Genomic DNA, 18,019 nt, shown 5'->3' with positions numbered 1-18,019 from the left:
AGGTGGTTTGGTCATTTAGAGAGAATGGATCAAAGTAGAATGACATGGAAAGCATATAAATCTATAGGGGAAGGAAAGAGGGGTAGGGGTCGTCCTCGAAAGGGTTGGAAAGAGGGGATAAAGGAGGTTTTGTGAGCGAGGGGCTTGGACTTCCAGCAAGCGTGCATGAGCGTGTTAGATAGGAGTGAATGGAGACGAATGATACTTGGGACCTGACGATCTATTGGAGTGTGAGCAGGGTAATATTTAGTGAAGGGATTCAGGGAAACCGGTTATTTTCATATAGTCGGACTTGAGTCCTGGAAATGGGAAGTACAATGCCTGCACTTTAAAGGAGGGGTTTGGGATATTGGCAGTTTGGAGGGATATGTTGTGTATCTTTATACGTATATGCTTCTAAACTGTTGTATTCTGAGCACCACTGCAAAAGCAGTGATAATGTGTGAGTGTGGTGAAAGTGTCGAATGATGATGAAAGTATTTTCTTTTTGCGGATTTTCTTTCTTTTTTTGGGTCACCCTGCCTCGGTGGGAGACGACCGACTTGTTGAAAATATATATATATATATATATATATATATATATATATATATATATATATATATATATATATATATATATATATATATATATATATATATATATATATATATATATATATATTATATATATATATATGTAGATATATATTATATATATATATTATATATATATATATATATATATATATATATATATATATATATATATATATAGTATATATATATATATATATATATATATATATATATATATATATATATATATATATATATATATATATATATATATATATATATATATATATATATATACATAGTGTGTGTGTGTGTGTTTACGAGATTATTTGGTGTTTCTGGTAGCAGGGAGTAAATGATACGTCTTCGGAGGCTTCTTATACTTTATTTGCGGTGTCTGGGGTACACAGGCAGTGTGTTACATGCCCATGGCCCGGGAGGGCCATGCCTATTGAGGGAGAGAGGAGTAGGACCTGTTGTCTGAGTCTAGGTCGCTGAGTGAGTGAGGTAGAGGCAGGTCTGGGCATACTGAAATAGCATAGGCCTATAGGTGGCAGCACCAGCATGGCACAAAATATGAACTCAGCTGGCAGACAGCACAGGCTGTCTATGCAGACAGTACAGGATGTCTACATTCGCTCAGCCACTTACCACATGGTCGACCCGACCATGTCTGGCAGTAAAAAGAACTCAGTCTCTCTCTCGTAGGAACAGGGCACAGAACACAATATAAAAACATATATATACATATGGACATGGGAAAAAAACTTCCTACAGGGAGGGAAGAAAAAACATGTGGGGTGTGCTAAACATCGTGGTCATAGGCAGTGAGTGTCGATGGGCATCAATGCACGCCTTCCTGCATCTGGACAGATACTGCAACACAGGAGACATCGTTGAGGCTGAACTGTGACATAACAGGGTACGGTCTCCTCTAGAATGGTGAAGCAGTCATCGTAGGAGTTGCTGCAGGGTTTCACTCAACTTGGGGCACGACCTGCTGGTGCCCTCGAGTGAGGTGTTGTCAGTACTCGGCAACTGGGCAGGACTTCTTCTGGTAAGCGACTCAAAAGGACATTTCTCGACTGGTACTGTTGCTGGGGCTGTCACTACCGGTGAGCGTGAAGTGAGTCATGGCAGAGACGACTCGGCGAAACATCTGGGAGTTGTAACAGCATACACCATACTGCACTGAGCGGGCTAGCAGTCAAAGTGACATCATCTTTGTGCAGGCTGCTCACCGAAGCTATGACAGGAGGCTGACACAGCTCCTGCCGACAGGGCTAACTGCGGCTTGACGAGTGTCATTCTCTCGGCAGTTGGAGTTATAGCAGAGGTTAGTCTAAGCACTCCCAAATTTGTTTCTCTACATATAACTGCACTCTGATGGTCTGGAGGTGAAGTGAAACAAATCTCGATGGGAATCATAGCAGGTACGATTCTGCTGGGCATCATGAGTGACGGGCATAAGAGCTTTCTGTACAAGAGGCTTGGACACATGGGCTGACTAATATCAGCTGTCAAACGCGTGGGTCACACTGGGTGACAAGTAACATGAGGTGCTACACTGGGGTCTGACCGCAGACCTATGGTTGACACAGCTGGGATCAAGACCACACAGGACACATGGAAAACTGTGCACACATGCACTGCACATGCAGTACTATATGGCTTACACTAACAAACGACGCTTTTCTGTGCAAAAAATAGACACTAAGCTATACAGGAACATGTGAGAACAATGACTGAGAGGAATTAACACATGACATATATCTTCTCTCAATCTTCTCAACAATACTGAAATAATTACTAGAACACTCGATGTGACATCATGTGATGTCAGGCGTGACGTCAGCAGCATGGTGATGTCAGCAGACATCTTGAGGTGATGTCAGGCAGACATCTTGAGGTGATGTCAGGCAGACATCATGACATCATGAAGTCAGGCAGCATCATGGGTGATGACGTCGTGAAGTTGGGCAGCATCGTCGGTGACATCAATGTGATGTGGGCAGCAGACCACAGCATGTGGCCTGGGACATCTGGCTTGGTAACCCACGTTGCTTGTAGATCCACGTGATATCATCGACACTCTGCGTGGCTTGCTCCACGTGGCTTGCTGATCTACGTGGCTTGGTGATCCACGTAGCTTCGAGTGGCCTCGGGCACTTGGAAACACAGCTCTGGCAATGAATTCACATGGAAAACAGCAGAAAACACAGCAGAGGGAGTGAGTACATAGTGGTGGAGTGTGGTGGTAGGCTGGGCGAGCGTGGGCGAGGCAAGGAACGGCCACTTCTTCCTCTCCCACCCACAGACATGAGGAGAACACTCAAACTGGACGCAGAAATCACCACAAACTCACCTCTGACTTGCTGAAAGAGCTGTGCTGAGCTGAACAACAACGGCAGAACATACAGGTGACGCTGAACACATGACTTGAGAAAACAGCATGGGATGCTGTGGCGTGGAGTCCCAGGAACGCCACTTACAATTCTCGAAGAAATTCGGTAAATTTCGGCTAGATCCTGCTTGTACCTGTGTCTGGATGCTGAAACGTGCAGACACGACATCAGGATAACTCGTTGAGAGATGGATGCTTCTTATATGGGGTAATGAAGTGAAGATGACTTCATCTCTCTTCCTTCCTCTCCCCGGGCAAACACACTTGCTGCGACCACCGCTTCTACCAATGTTTACGAGATTATTTGGTGTTTCTGGTAGAGGGGAGTATATGATACGTCTTTGAAGGCTTCTTACTTCATTCGTGGTGTCTGGGGTACACAGGCAGTGTGTTACATGCCCATGGCCTGGGAGGGCCATGCCCATCAAGGGAAAGCAGAGTAGAATCTGTTGTCTGAGTCTAGGCCGCTGAGTGAGTGAGGTAGAGGCAGGTCTGGGCATACTGAAATGGCATACTATAGGTATAGGCCTATAGGTGGCAGCACCAGCATGGCGCAAAATATGAACTCAGCTGGCAATATATATATTATCTCTCAATCCACAGCAGGACTCGAACCTGCAAGCTCGGCATCAGAGTACACATACATATATTTACATATATATATATATATATATATATATATATATATATATATATATATATATATATATATATATATATATATATATATATATATATATATATATATATATATATATATATATATATATAACATAAATTATTTATGCAAATAAAAACATGTAGAGTGACGATGTTATCACAGAGCATCCTGAGAAGACCTGAGAAGAGGCTCCCTCCTCTTATATCAGGAGGAAGCTTGTCTTCCTCTCTAGAAGATATATCTATGAGTGATTATATCTCTGTAGTAAGACAAGCAAGAATGGCCACTGTGGTCTTGACACTGCTACAAGACAAGCAAGAATGGTCACTGTGGTCTTGACACAGCTACAAGACAAGGAAGGATGGTTACTGTGGTCTTGACACTGCTACAAGGCAAGCAAGAATGGCCACTGTGGTCTTGACACAGCTACAAGACAAGCAAGGATGGCCACTGTGGTCTTGACACAGGTACAAGACAAGCAAGGATGGTTACTGTGGTCTTGACACAGCTACAAGACAAGCAAGCATGGCCACTGTGGTCTTGACACAGCTACAAGACAAGCAAGGATGGTTACTGTGGTCTTGACACAGCTACAAGACAAACAAGAATGGTCACTGTAGTCTTGACACAGCTACAAGACAAGCAAGGATGGTCACTGTGGTCTTGACACAGGTACAAGACAAACAAGGATGGTTTCTGTGGTCTTGACACAGCTACAAGACAAGCAAGGATGGTCACTGTGGTCTTGACACAGATACAAGACAAGCAAGGATGGTCACTGTGGTCTTGACACAGCTTCAAGACAAGCAAGGATGGTCACTGTGGTCTTGACACAGGAACAAGACAAGCAAGAATGGCCACTGTGGTCTTGACACAGCTACAAGACAAGCAAGAATGGCCACTGCGGTCTTGACACAGCTACAAGACAAGCAAGGATGGTCACTGTGGTCTTGACACAGCTACAAGACAAGCAAGGATGGTCACTGTGGTCTTGACACAGCTTCAAGACAAGCAAGGATGGTTACTGTGGTCTTGACACAGCTACAAGGCAAGCAAGGATGGTCACTGTGGTCTTGACACAGGTACAAGACAAGCAAGAATGGTCACTGTGGTCTTGACACAGCTACAAGACAAGCAAGGATGGTTACTGTGGTCTTGACACAGCTACAAGACAAGCAAGAATGGCCACTGTAGTCTTGACACAGCTTCAAGACAAGCAAGGATGGTCACTGTGGTCTTGACACAGCTTCAAGACAAGCAAGGATGGTTACTGTGGTCTTGACACAGCTACAAGGCAAGCAAGGATGGTCACTGTGGTCTTGACACAGGTACAAGACAAGCAAGGATGGTCACTGTGGTCTTGACACAGCTACAAGACAAGCAAGGATGGTTACTGTGGTCTTGACACAGCTACAAGACAAGCAAGAATGGCCACTGTAGTCTTGACACAGCTTCAAGACAAGCAAGGATGGTCACTGTGGTCTTGACACAGCTACAAGACAAGCAAGGATGGTAACAGTGGTCTTGACACAGCTACAAGACAAGCAAGGATGGTCACTGTGGTCATGACACAGCTACAAGACAAGCAAGGATGGTCACTGTGGTTCTGACACAACTGCAACACAAGCAAGGATGGTCTCTGTGATTCTGACACAACCACAACACAAGCAAGGATGGTGTCTGTGGTTCTGACACAACCACAACACAAGCAAGGATGGTCTCTGTGGTTCTGACACAACCACAACACAAGCAAGGATGGTCTCTGTGGTTCTGACACAAGTACAAGACAAGTAAGGATGGTCTTTGTGGTTCTGACACAGCCACAACACAAGCAACGATGGTCTCTGTGGTCCTGACACAACCACAACACAAGCATGGATGGTCACTGTGGTTCTGACACAACCACAACACAAGCAAGTGTGGTCACTTTGGTCTTAACACAATTACAAGACAAGCAAGAATGGTCTCTGTGGTTCTGACACAAGTACAAGACAAGTAAGGACGGTCTCTGTGGTTCTGACACAACCACAACACAAGCAAGGATGGCTTCTGTGTTTCTGACACAAGTACAAGACAAGTAAGGATGGTCTCTGTGGTTCTGACACAACCACAACACCAGCAACGATGGTCTCTGTGGTTCTGACACAACCACAACACAAGCAAGGATGGCTTCTGTGGTTCTGACACAAGTACAAAACAAGCAAGGATGGTCCCTGTAGTCCTGGAACAACCACAACACCAGCAAGGATGGTCTCTGTGGTTCTGACACAAATACAAGACAAGTAAGGATGGTCTCTGTGGTTCTGAGACAACTACAACATGAGGAAGGATGGTCTCTGTGGTTCTGACACAAGTACAAAACAAGCAAGGATGGTCCCTGTAGTCCTGGAACAACCACAACACCAGCAAGGATGGTCTCTGTGGTTCTGACACAAATACAAGACAAGTAAGGATGGTCTCTGTGGTTCTGAGACAACTACAACATGAGGAAGGATGGTCTCTGTGGTTCTGACACAAGTACAAAACAAGCAAGGATGGTCCCTGTAGTCCTGGAACAACCACAACACCAGCAAGGATGGTCTCTGTGGTTCTGACACAAATACAAGACAAGTAAGGATGGTCTCTGTGGTTCTGAGACAACTACAACATGAGGAAGGATGGTCTCTGTGGTTCTGACACAAGTACAAAACAAGCAAGGATGGTCCCTGTAGTCCTGGAACAACCACAACACCAGCAAGGATGGTCTCTGTGGTTCTGACACAAATACAAGACAAGTAAGGATGGTCTCTGTGGTTCTGAGACAACTACAACATGAGGAAGGATGGTCTCTGTGGTTCTGACACAAGTACAAAACAAGCAAGGATGGTCCCTGTAGTCCTGGAACAACCACAACACCAGCAAGGATGGTCTCTGTGGTTCTGACACAAATACAAGACAAGTAAGGATGGTCTCTGTGGTTCTGAGACAACTACAACATGAGGAAGGATGGTCTCTGTGGTTCTGACACAAGTACAAAACAACCAAGGATGGTCTCTGTGGTTCTGACACGAGTACAAAACAAGTAAGGGTGGTCTCTGTGGTTCTGAGATAACCACAACATGAGCAAGGATGGTCTCTGTGGTTCTGACACAAGAACAAAACAGGCAAGAAAGGTCTCTGTGGTTCTGACACAAGTACGAAACAAGTAAGGTTGGTCTCTGTGGCTCTGAGGAAACCACAATATATGAGCAAGGATGGTTTCTGTGGTCCTGACACAACCACAACACAAGGAAGGATGGTCCTTGTGGTCCTGACACAACCACAACACAAGGAAGGATGGTCCTTGTGGTCCTGACACAACCACAACACAAGGAAGGATGGTCCTTGTGGTCCTGACACAACCACAACACAAGGAAGGATGGTCCTTGTGGTCCTGACACAACCACAACACAAGGAAGGATGGTCCTTGTGGTCCTGACACAACCACAACACAAGGAAGGATGGTCCTTGTGGTCCTGACACAACCACAACACAAGGAAGGATGGTCCTTGTGGTCCTGACACAACCACAACACAAGGAAGGATGGTCCTTGTGGTCCTGACACAACCACAACACAAGGAAGGATGGTCCTTGTGGTCCTGACACAACCACAACACAAGGAAGGATGGTCCTTGTGGTCCTGACACAACCACAACACAAGGAAGGATGGTCCTTGTGGTCCTGACACAACCACAACACAAGGAAGGATGGTCCTTGTGGTCCTGACACAACCACAACACAAGGAAGGATGGTCCTTGTGGTCCTGATGCAACCACAACACAGGCGATGATGGTTAGGGTATTTTTTGATAATGGTGGATAATATGTTACTCTGGATAAAATACTTTGACATGTCTTGAACATTTCTGAGTGAATAATCTCTGAATTCATTAATCTGATCGCATTCCAGCACATATTGACGCAAGGTGTGACAATTGTCTATTTGAGAAAGTTTACATTTATTTATGTCTACCTCATCTGGTGGTGGTGATGCAACCACCTAGATAAACTTGCAGTACCCAGCTGGAGCCTGGCAGTGGTGACATCCAAGAGTCTGCTATCTCAATACCTTAATTTTTAAAGGGGTGGACAGGGAAACCAGAGGAAGGCCTCGGTCTTATGACCAAAAGCTCCAGTGGTAGGTTATCATATGACCCGCCACTGGAGCCTTAGTAGGTCTTAGACGGATGCGTGATGTCAATATGGTTGTTCAATATATTTGAAGATGGGGTTGTAAGAGAAGTGAGTGCTCGGGTGTTGGGAAGAAGTGTGGGACTAAAAGATAAATAATCTAATACAAAGTGGGAGTTGCCACAGTTGCTTTTTACTGATAACACTGTGCTTTTAGGAGAATTCTGAGATTCTGAAGAGAAGTTGAAGAGTTGGTGGACGAATTTGGGAAAGAATGTAAAAGAAAGAAATTAAAAGTGAATATAGGAAAGAGTAAAGTGATGAAAATAACAAAAATTTAGGAAATGAAAAATTAGATATCAGATTAGAAGGAGGGACTACAGTGGAGGTGAATGTTCTCATATATTTGGGAGTGAACTTCTCAGTAGATGGGTTTATGAAAGACGAGGTGAACCACAGAAATGATGAGGGGAAAAAGGTGAATAGTGCAGTGAGGAGTCTGTGGAGACAAAGAACGTTATCCATGCTAGGTAAAAAGGAAGCAAGTGCAACTAATGTGACATTTTATTGTGGAAACGTATCCACAATAAAATGAACGAAACGTTGTCACAGTAAAATGCCATATTATTGTCGGTAATTCTACCAACATTAATACAACGTTGTATGTATGTATGTATATATATATATATATATATATATATATATATATACATGTATATATATATATATATATATATATATATATATATATATATATGTATGTGTGTGTGTGTGTGTGTGTGTGTGTGTGTGTGTGTGTGTGTGTGTGTGTGTGTGTGTGTGTGTGTGTGTGTGTGTGTGTGTGTGTGTGTGTACTCACCTAGTTGTACTCACCTAGTTGAGGTTGCAAGGGTCGAGTCCAAGCTCCTGGCCCCGCCTCTTCACTGGTCGCTACTAGGTCACTCTCGCTGAACTATGAGCTTGATCATACCTCTGCTTAAAGCTATGTATGGATCCTGCCTCCACTACATCGCTTCCCAAACTATTCCACTTACTGACTACTCTGTGGCTGAAGAAATACTTCCTAACATCCCTGTGATTCATCTGTGTCTTCAGCTTCCAACTGTGTCCCCTTGTTACTGTGTCCAATCTCTGGAACATCCTGTCTTTGTCCACCTTGTCAATTCCTCTCACTATTTTGTATGTCGTTATCATGTCCCCCCTATCTCTCCTGTCCTCCAGTGTCATCAGGTTGATTTTCCTTAACCTCTTCTCGTAGGACATACCTCTTAAATCTGGGACTAGTCTTGTTGCAACCCTTTGCACTTTCTCTAGTTTCTTTACGTGCTTGGCTAGGTGTGGGTTCCAAACTGGTGCCGCATACTCCAATATGGGCCTAACGTATACGGTGTACAGGGTCCTGAACGATTCCTTAAGATGTCGGAATGCTATTCTGAGGTTTGCTAGGCGCCCATATGCTGCAGCAGTTATTTGGTTGATGTGCGCTTCAGGAGATGTGCCTGGTGTTATACTCACCCCAAGATCTTTTTCCTTGGGCGAGGTTTGTAGTATCTGGCCCCCTAGACTGTACTCCGTCTGCGGTCTTCGTTACCCTTCCCCAATCTTCATGACTTTGCACTTGGTGGGGTTGAACTCCAGGAGCCAATTGCTGGACCAGGTTTGCAGCCTGTCCAGATCCCTTTGTAGTTCTGTCTGGTCTTCGATCGAATGAATTCTCATCAACTTCACGTCATCTGCAAACAGGGATACTTCAGTTCAATTCAATTCAATTAAAGTTTATGCTCTATAAGGGTTACAATGTCGGAGTCTATTCCACCGGGGGGGAGGGGGTGAAACATGGACCTGCTCTGCTTGGGTCAGTAGGCCTGTTGCAGTGTTCCTTCTTTCTTATGTTCTTATGTTCCGTCATGTTGTTCACAAATACCAGAAATAGCACTGGTCCTAGGACTGACCCCTGTGGAACCCCGCTGGTCACAGGTGCCCACTCTGACACCTCGCCACGTACCATGACTCGCTGCTGTCTTCCTGACAAGTATTCCCTGATCCATTGTAGTGCCTTCCCTGTTATCCCTGGTCCTCCAGTTTTTGCACTAATCTCTTGTGTGGAACTGTGTCAAACGCCTTCTTACAGTCCAAGAAAATGCAACCCACCCACCCACCCCTCTCTCTCTTGTCTTACTGCTGTCACCATGTCATAGAACTCCAGTAGGTTTGTTACACAGGATTTCCCATCCCTGAAACCATGTTCGTTGCTGTTGATGAGATTATTCCTTTCTAGGTGTTCCACCACTCTTCTCCTGATAATCTTCTCCATGACTTTGCATACTATACATGTTAGTGACACTGGTCTGTAGCTTAGTGCTTCATGTCTGTCTCCTTTTATAAAGATTGGGGCTACATTTGTTGTCTTCCATGCCTCAGGCAATCTCCCTGTTTCGATAGATGTATTAAACATTGTTGTTAGGGGTACACATAGCGCCTCTGCTCCCTCTCTCAGGACCTATGGAGAGATGTTATCTGGCCACATTGCCTTTGAGGTATCTAGCTCACTCAGAAGCCTCTTCACTTCTTCCTCGGTTGTGTGTACTGTGTCCAGTACTGGGTGGTGTGCCCCACTTCTCCATCTTTCTGGAGCCCCTTCTGTCTCCTCTGTGAACACTTCTTTGAATCTCTTGTTGAGTTCCTCATATACTTCATGGTCATTTCTTGTTGTCTCTCTTCCTTCCTTCCTCAGCCTGATTACCTGGTCCTTGACTGTTGTTTTTCTCCTGATGTGGCTGTATAACAGCTTCGGGCCAGATTTGGCTTTCGCTGCTATGTCGTTTTCATATTGTCGTTGGGCCTCCCTTCTTATCTGTGCATATTAATTTCTGACTCTATGACTGCTCTCCTTATTCTCCGGAGTCATTTGCCTTCTATATTTCTTCCATTCCCTGGCACACTTGGTTTTTGCCTCCCTGCACCCAAAGGTGCAGGGAGGCTTTTTCATTATTCCTGTTACCCTTGGGTACAAACCTCTCCTCAGCCTCCTTGCACATTATTGCTACATATTCCATCATCTCATTAACTGGCTTCCATGCCAGTTCTCTGTCCCACTGAACCCCGTTCAGGAAGTTCCTCATTCCCTTGTAGTCTCCTTTCTTGTGGTTTGGCTTCATTTGTCCTGGCCTTCCTGCTTTCCCCTCCACTTGTAGCTCTACTGTGCATTCAAAGCTTAAAACCACATGATCGCTGGCCCCAAGGGGTCTTTCATATGTGATGTCCTCAATATCTGCACTACTCAAGGTGAATACTAGGTCCAGTCTTGCTGGTTCATCCTCTCCTCTCTCTCTTGTAGTGTCCCTTACGTGTTGGTACATGAAGTTTTCCAGTACCACCTCAATAATCTTAGCCCTCCATGTATCTTGGCCCCCATGTGGATCCAAGTTCTCCCAATCGATCTCCTTGTGGTTAAAGTCACCCATGATCAGGAGCTTTGCCCTGCATGCATGAGCTCTTCTGGCCACTGCAGCCAGTGTGTCAACCATCGCTCTATTGCTCTCATCATACTCTTTCCTTGGCTTCCTGCTGTTCTGTGGTGGGTTATACATCACTGCAATTACCTCCTTGGAACCTCCAGAGTGAAGCATTCCTGCCATGTAATCGCTTGTTTCTCCGCTGTCTCCTCCCTCCAGCTCATCAAAATTCCATCGGTTTTTGATCAGCATTGTCACTCCTCCACCCCCCCCCTGTTCCCTCTGTCTTTCCTTAGGATCTGGTATCCTGTTGGAAAGATGGCACCTGTTATCATACACATAAGCTTGGTTTCTGTGAGAGCTATGATGTCTGGTGATGCCTCTTTGACTCTTTCGTGCCACTCCTCCCACTTATTTGTTATTCCATCAGCGTTTGTGTACCAAACCTTCAGTTTCTTTTCCAACACTGTGGTTTGGGGGGCCTGTGAAGGTGGGAGACCTGGTAGCATACTGTGGGATTCTATAGCTGGGTGTTGGGTGGAAGCTGTGAGTATGGATTGTAGTTTGTTTTGGGATGGTGTCATAGGTTGTGGGGTTCTGAGGATAGTTCTGTGTGTGCTTGCCCTTGCTGCTCTGTCCTGCTCTGATTGACCTCTGCTGGTTCCATCCTTGTCTCCTTTCCTAGCTACTTTCACTTTTTTTGCCCTCTCCCTCAGCTGCTGTTGTTCTGTTTGTGCTCTGTCTCTGTCTAGGAACACCCTCTTGTACTCTTCCGAGTATTTCAACCATGGTTTCTCTTGGAGGATCCTGTTCTGCACTGTTTCTGTCCTGAGAATCAGCTTGATTGGTCGTTTTCTCCCCTTCAAGTACCCCCCTGTTCTCTGAAAATTTACAATCTCATCCATGTCTTCTTCACCTATTTCCATGATGATGTTCTCAATCTCCTTTCTTTCTGCCTGTCGTCTTTCAGTGTGTGTCCTTTCCTCTCTCTCCTGAAGCCCATGGATAAACACTGATTTTGACTTTCCTCCTCCCATTGCCTCTCCCTCTGTTACTCTGGTTCCTGTCTGTGCGTGGTCATTTTCTCCCTTGTTTTTTCCAGTGGCTCTTGGTAGCATGGTTGTGCCTCAGCATTTGACCTATCACCCTCTCCAGCTGCACCCAGCTGCTCTCCCCTTTCACTCCTTGGCCCTTCTTGGCAGGCTGATATGACCTTAGCATAATTCATATCTCCTTCCTTCCTGATCGCCTCTCAGCTTCATATGCCGTGTCTTCTCTGGTCAATGCCCTTATAACTTGCTTCAGCCTGTTTACCTCATCTTCTAGGACCCTTATCCTGGCTACTGCAGTTTTGACTTGTGCCTCCCAATTCTTCTTCTCCCTCTCCAAACTCTTTTCTAATTTCACAGAAAGCTGTCTCCATTTTTGTCAGAAAGCTCTCCTAATTTTCTCTCCCACTCTTGTTCCATCCTTTTCCACTGCTCCTCCATCCACTCCTCCCTACCAGAACCATTCTCATCTGATTCTTGGTTCCTTCCACTACCCAACATTTTTTTCCTTCTTTTTTCCCTTTTCTTCCCTTTCTTTTTTCTTTTTTTTCGTTTTTTTGAAGGAGAAAAGAGTGAGATAGAGAGAGAGAAAGAGAGAGAAGGGAAAGGTGGAAGGAAAGAGAGAGGGGGAGAGTGAGAAGGGAAAAGGGGGGAGAGAGAGAGCAAGAGAGAGAGAGGGAAAGAGAAGGGAAAGGTAGGAGCGAGGGGGGAGAGTGAGAAGGGAAAAGGGGGGAGAGAGAGTGAGAGAGAGAGAGAGGAGAGAAGGGAGAGAGAGAGAAGAGGCAAAGAGAGGGGAGAGAGGGGGAGAGACAGGGGAGAAGGGGGACAGAGGGGGGAGATGGAAGAGAGAGACGGGAGAGAGAGGATAGGGGGAGAGAGAGGGAAGGAGGGGAGAGAGAGGGGAGAGAGAGAGATGGGAAATGGGAGATGGGAGAGATAATGAGAGGGGGAGAGATGTTAGAAGGGGAGAGATGTTTGAGGGGGGGAGGTGTTAGAGGGGAAGAGATGTTAGAGGGGAGAGATGTTAGAGGGGAGATATGGGAGAGGGAGAGGGAGAGACTGATAGGTAAAGAGAGAGACAGGTAGGGAGAGATAGGTAGAGAGAGAGATATGTAGAGAGAGAGATAGGTAGAGAGAGAGAGATAGAGAGAGAGAGATAGGTAGAGGGAGATAGGTATTGAGAGAGAGAGAGAGAGAGAGAGAGAGAGAGAGAGAGAGAGAGAGAGAGAGAGAGAGAGAGAGAGAGAGAGAGAGAAAAGAGGGAGATAGTGGATAGTGGAATGTTAGAGTGAGGGTTATCAGGTCAGTTAACAGGAAGGTGTGAACCCCTGTGTATGTGTGTGTGTGTGTGCGTGTGTACTACAGCTTTTGAAAGTGCCTGACTGCTTGTTCCTGTGTGTGTGGGTGTGTGTGTGTATGTGTGTGTGTGCCCCCACTTCTAAGTATTCGTACTAAAACTTACCAAATTTCCAAGACCGTAGGCATACTATCAAAGATACGGTACTATGTTCCACAGTCAGCCCTCCTGGCCCTATATCACTCACTTATTTAACCCTATCTCACCTATGGAATTTGTGCATGGGGCTCAACAACAATAAACCATCTCAGACCACTAATTACCCAATAAAAGGCTGCAGTCAGAATGATAAATTCCCACTACAGGCAGCACATTCCACCAATACTCAAAACTCTAAACCTACTCACCATACAAAACATCCATACTTATTACTGCACCTATTACATACATAGAACACTTAACTCTGATATTAACCCTCCCCTCAAACGTCTCCTTGCCAACCTCAACAGAACACATGACCATAATACAAGACACAGATCACTCTTTGATGTTCCTCGTGTCCATCTCACGCTATGCAAAAACTCAATGCACATAAAAGGCCCTAAAATCTGGAATTCATTACCTGTGAATATAAAAGAAACACTACCTGTTTATAAATTCAAGTCTCTTCTCAAAAATCACTTACTCCCCCACAACTAAATAAATACTGAATAATTGTATCTCATAAATTGTATCTCATTATTGTATCTCATAAATGTCTAACCTGTGACCCAATCAAACTTTATTTTTTAATTACATTACCTAACAGAATACTCCATTCTACTAATTACACAGCAACACAGTAAATGACCATATAACCTGTCTTTGTTTTATTATTATTAAAGATTAGCCGGTATTCTCCCGGCCCGGGCCTTTCCCAAGTGGTGGCCCGGCCTTGGCTCCCTCTTTAGGGAGTGTCTGAGACCTAAGTCTCCCATGGGAGGAGGCACAAGTACCTCCTCATCTTTGGGAAAAACTGTCCCCAGGCCTAGCCACAAGCTAGGCCTCTCTGGTCTGCCATCCCCGCCCCAAGGGGGCAAATGGGAATGACAGTCTTATGAGCTAAAGGCTCGTGCTCAGGCACCTACCCTACCCTAGAAGGGTTAGGCATGGTATCTTTTTTTTTTTTTTATTCGCCGGTATTCTCCCGGCCCGGGTCTTTTCCAAGTAGTGGTGACCCGGCCTTGGCTCCCTATCTGGGGAGTGTCTCGAGACTTAAGTCTCCCATGGGAGGAGGTACAAGTACCCCCTCATCTGCATGGTGTCGATGTGTGTCTGTCTTTGTAATACTCATTTGTGCTAAATTGTTATCTGTTTACAATAATGTTTTATACCACTGAATACATCATTGCTTAGTTAATCTTAGGTTAATTTTAAGCCTACCCATAATGCTCTGCATACAAGGGGCTTTGGCATGTTGCACTGTAATAACTTTATTCCTTTGTACTTCACTGTATCATGTTCAAATTAATGATAAATAAATAAAATAAATAAATATAATAATTGACTATAAGCTCCGCCTACTTTTATAAGTAGGCGGAGCTTATACGTAGACTTCCAGCCAATCAGGAACCCTCTGAGAACAGAGCAGAATTCCCGCTCCAGAGAGCCAGGTGAAATCACTTCATTATAACGCTTATATATCAATTCTACGGCTTATTTGCCTATCAGAATTGATCTAATATGATATAATAAACACTATAAATAACATACAAACATGTTATGTACTCTAGACTGAATAAAATAGGCTATAATATGACGAGAGACCACCAGGAATATTTCGATATAAATGTGTTACTCCTCTCGATGTCGTCTTTGAGTAAGAGAAAACGCTGTTTTGAAGAGGATAACTGCACTAGAACATCAGTTTACTAAGAAATAAATCGAAATAAACGCGATTTTCGCGATTTTTTTTTTCCGAGACGGTGGGCCGGCCGGGGGTCCAGGCCAACATCTCGGAAGTAGCTTCTTCACTTATTTCGCTAAGGTACGCCTTTATTACTTAATTATATGTAATAATATTCACAGAAATGGTAAAATAATGATTTCTCTAATTAATTTCGAGGGAATTTTGGAAATATTCCAAATACTTTGTGAGTTATGTGGGAGTAAAGGGCAGATTTTTTTCAACATTCCAAGAACTAACAAACTTTATTTTTTTGTGAAATAAAGATAAGTTATTTAGAGGAAAGGTCTCGAGGAAAATTAGTATTAGCATTGTTGTGTGGGCACCAAGTGTCCAAACAACCTTACGTCGTCCCATGTAGGACTACCTTCCTGCCAAAGGGCCTTTTCTGTAAATCAGTCCTTTTTCAGTCTTTTCTCAGTTGTTGTTTGAGGTAATTTATTGATAAATATTTACAGGAACTAGAGAAAACACTTCGTCTTATACATCAAAACTGAAGGAAATCTGACGGTAAACAAAAAAGCAACAATTAATTGGATGACAGGCTCCCCCCTCCATACTGTACAGTTCTATAGTGTATATTGTTCAACTGCCTGCCAGCATGCATCAGGGGGATTACCAATAGACCTCTGGCTGTCTTCAAGCAAGTACTGGACAGGCACCTAAAGTCAGTATCTGATCAGCCGGGCTGTGTTTCGCACTTTGGATTACATGCTGCCAGCAGTAACAGCCTGGTTGATCAGGCCCTGATCCACCATGAGGCCTGGTCAGAAACCGGGCCGCGGGGGTGTTGACCCCCGGAACTCTCTCCAGGTATACTCCAGGTATACTCCAGCCACCTTCACATTACTGCTGACCCGCTAAAACGATAATCAGTATTTTAAATTCTCATTTATTTGCAGCAACTGTGATGGTGTTGTGTTGGTGAGTGAGAGTCATGACTGTGATGGTGTTGTGTTGGTGAGTGAGAGTCATGACTGTGATGGTGTTGTGTTGGTGAGTGAGAGTCATGACTGTGATGGTGTTGTGTTGGTGAGTGAGAGTCATGACTGTGATGGTGTTGTGTTGGTGAGTGAGAGTCATGACTGTGATGGTGTTGTGTTGGTGAGTGAGAGTCATGACTGTGATGGTGTTGTGTTGGTGAGTGAGAGTCATGACTGTGATGGTGTTGTGTTGGTGAGTGAGAGTCATGACTGTGATGGTGTTGTGTTGGTGAGTGAGAGTCATGACTGTGATGGTGTTGTGTTGGTGAGTGAGAGTCATGACTGTGATGGTGTTGTGTTGGTGAGTGAGAGTCATGACTGTGATGGTGTTGTGTTGGTGAGTGAGAGTCATGACTGTGATGAAGACTGTGTGTGGAAAATACTGTATATTTTCTGGAAATATGGTAATTTATAGGTAAATAGATGGCCTATATTGTATTTAATAAAAATTATGTTATAAAAAGTAGGAAGCCCTGCGCCTGCGCAGAGGAGAGTCGCCATTGTTGTTTGAATTGGACAAGAAACGTTAGTGAATAATCGGAAGAATTTTCGTTGCTCTAGAGGTTAAATTGGGCTGACACCTCTCAAATAGGAGCCGAAATTGTTGGATGTGCATTTCTGCATAAGTTGAGCATTAAACCGATGTACAGGGCAGCTCCAGGAACCTCAGATAAGTCTGTTTATGTTAAATTCTGGCCAGTAAATTTATCATAAATGTAGGCAAAAAGGGGGATCCTGTACATGATACACCTTAAAATCTCCAGTCAAATTGGTGAGTGATATTACGATATATTCTCCTTCTGTTATATAAATGTGTATAGATAATCATTTATTAATTTTAATATACAGTCCACAATTTTATATATTTACCAGAATTCTTGGTGATACATATTTCATTTGTAATTAATAGGTCTAGAGCAACTTTTGGATATGACAGTTGTATGTATCGAAGGGGGACATTTTTGCGACCTAGGTGTCCCAAATTCCTACATGTCTAAGTAACTTTGATAAATAATAATTATCTGTGTTACCATTTACTGGTATGTACATTATGAGTTACATCCAGATAAATGTAATTTTCCACACTGAAGATGTTGCTACCGTTGGATCAACACTAATACGCACATTTGTGATGAAGTTTTTTTTCAACCTCCAGAAAAAAAAAATATTAATTTTCTTATACTCTTCTGAAGCAGTGAGTCAAGTGTTGCTGAATTTCGCTGAAGACAATGTTCAGTTGGCCGCCGCTGCTGCTGCTACTGACCTTCCATGCCAGTAAGTGAACTAATAATTCACACTTGACGACTAAGGGAAATTTACAAGTCGTAAATAGGATGAGTCTGTGAGACATGATCGAGAGTGACAGCGTAGTGTAGACCTGCGACACAGAATAAGACTTAGCCAAGTTCCTCAACTAACAAGTTCGTCAGTAACACCAGCTTGTAGATCAGTCATCTCCTGAGAGTCAGAATGTTACCATCAACCATAGATCACCTTCCCAGAAGTTACCTCATCGTAATTT

At 44.1% G+C, this 18,019-nt stretch overlaps 1 protein-coding gene across 2 annotated transcripts in view; it reads left to right on the top strand.

Moving 5' to 3' along the window:
• The window catches only part of LOC128687859 (uncharacterized), a 77,375-nt gene that overhangs the window by 14,088 nt on the left and 45,268 nt on the right, over nucleotides 1-18,019 (top strand). Inside the window, exon 2 of one of the 2 annotated variants that reach the window (XM_070083755.1) lies at nucleotides 17,691-17,772. In XM_070083755.1, coding sequence (XP_069939856.1) covers nucleotides 17,727-17,772 — 46 coding nt within the window. In that variant the 5' untranslated portion in view covers nucleotides 17,691-17,726. The remainder of the gene's footprint in view (nucleotides 1-17,690; nucleotides 17,773-18,019) is intronic. The other variant, XM_070083754.1, reaches the window with a different exon arrangement.

This window comes from Cherax quadricarinatus, chromosome 10, assembly GCF_038502225.1.
Source record: "Cherax quadricarinatus isolate ZL_2023a chromosome 10, ASM3850222v1, whole genome shotgun sequence".
Taxonomy (NCBI): domain Eukaryota; kingdom Metazoa; phylum Arthropoda; class Malacostraca; order Decapoda; family Parastacidae; genus Cherax; species Cherax quadricarinatus.
Note: the sequence above shows the minus strand (reverse complement) of the source record. Positions and strands in the feature narration are given on the sequence as shown.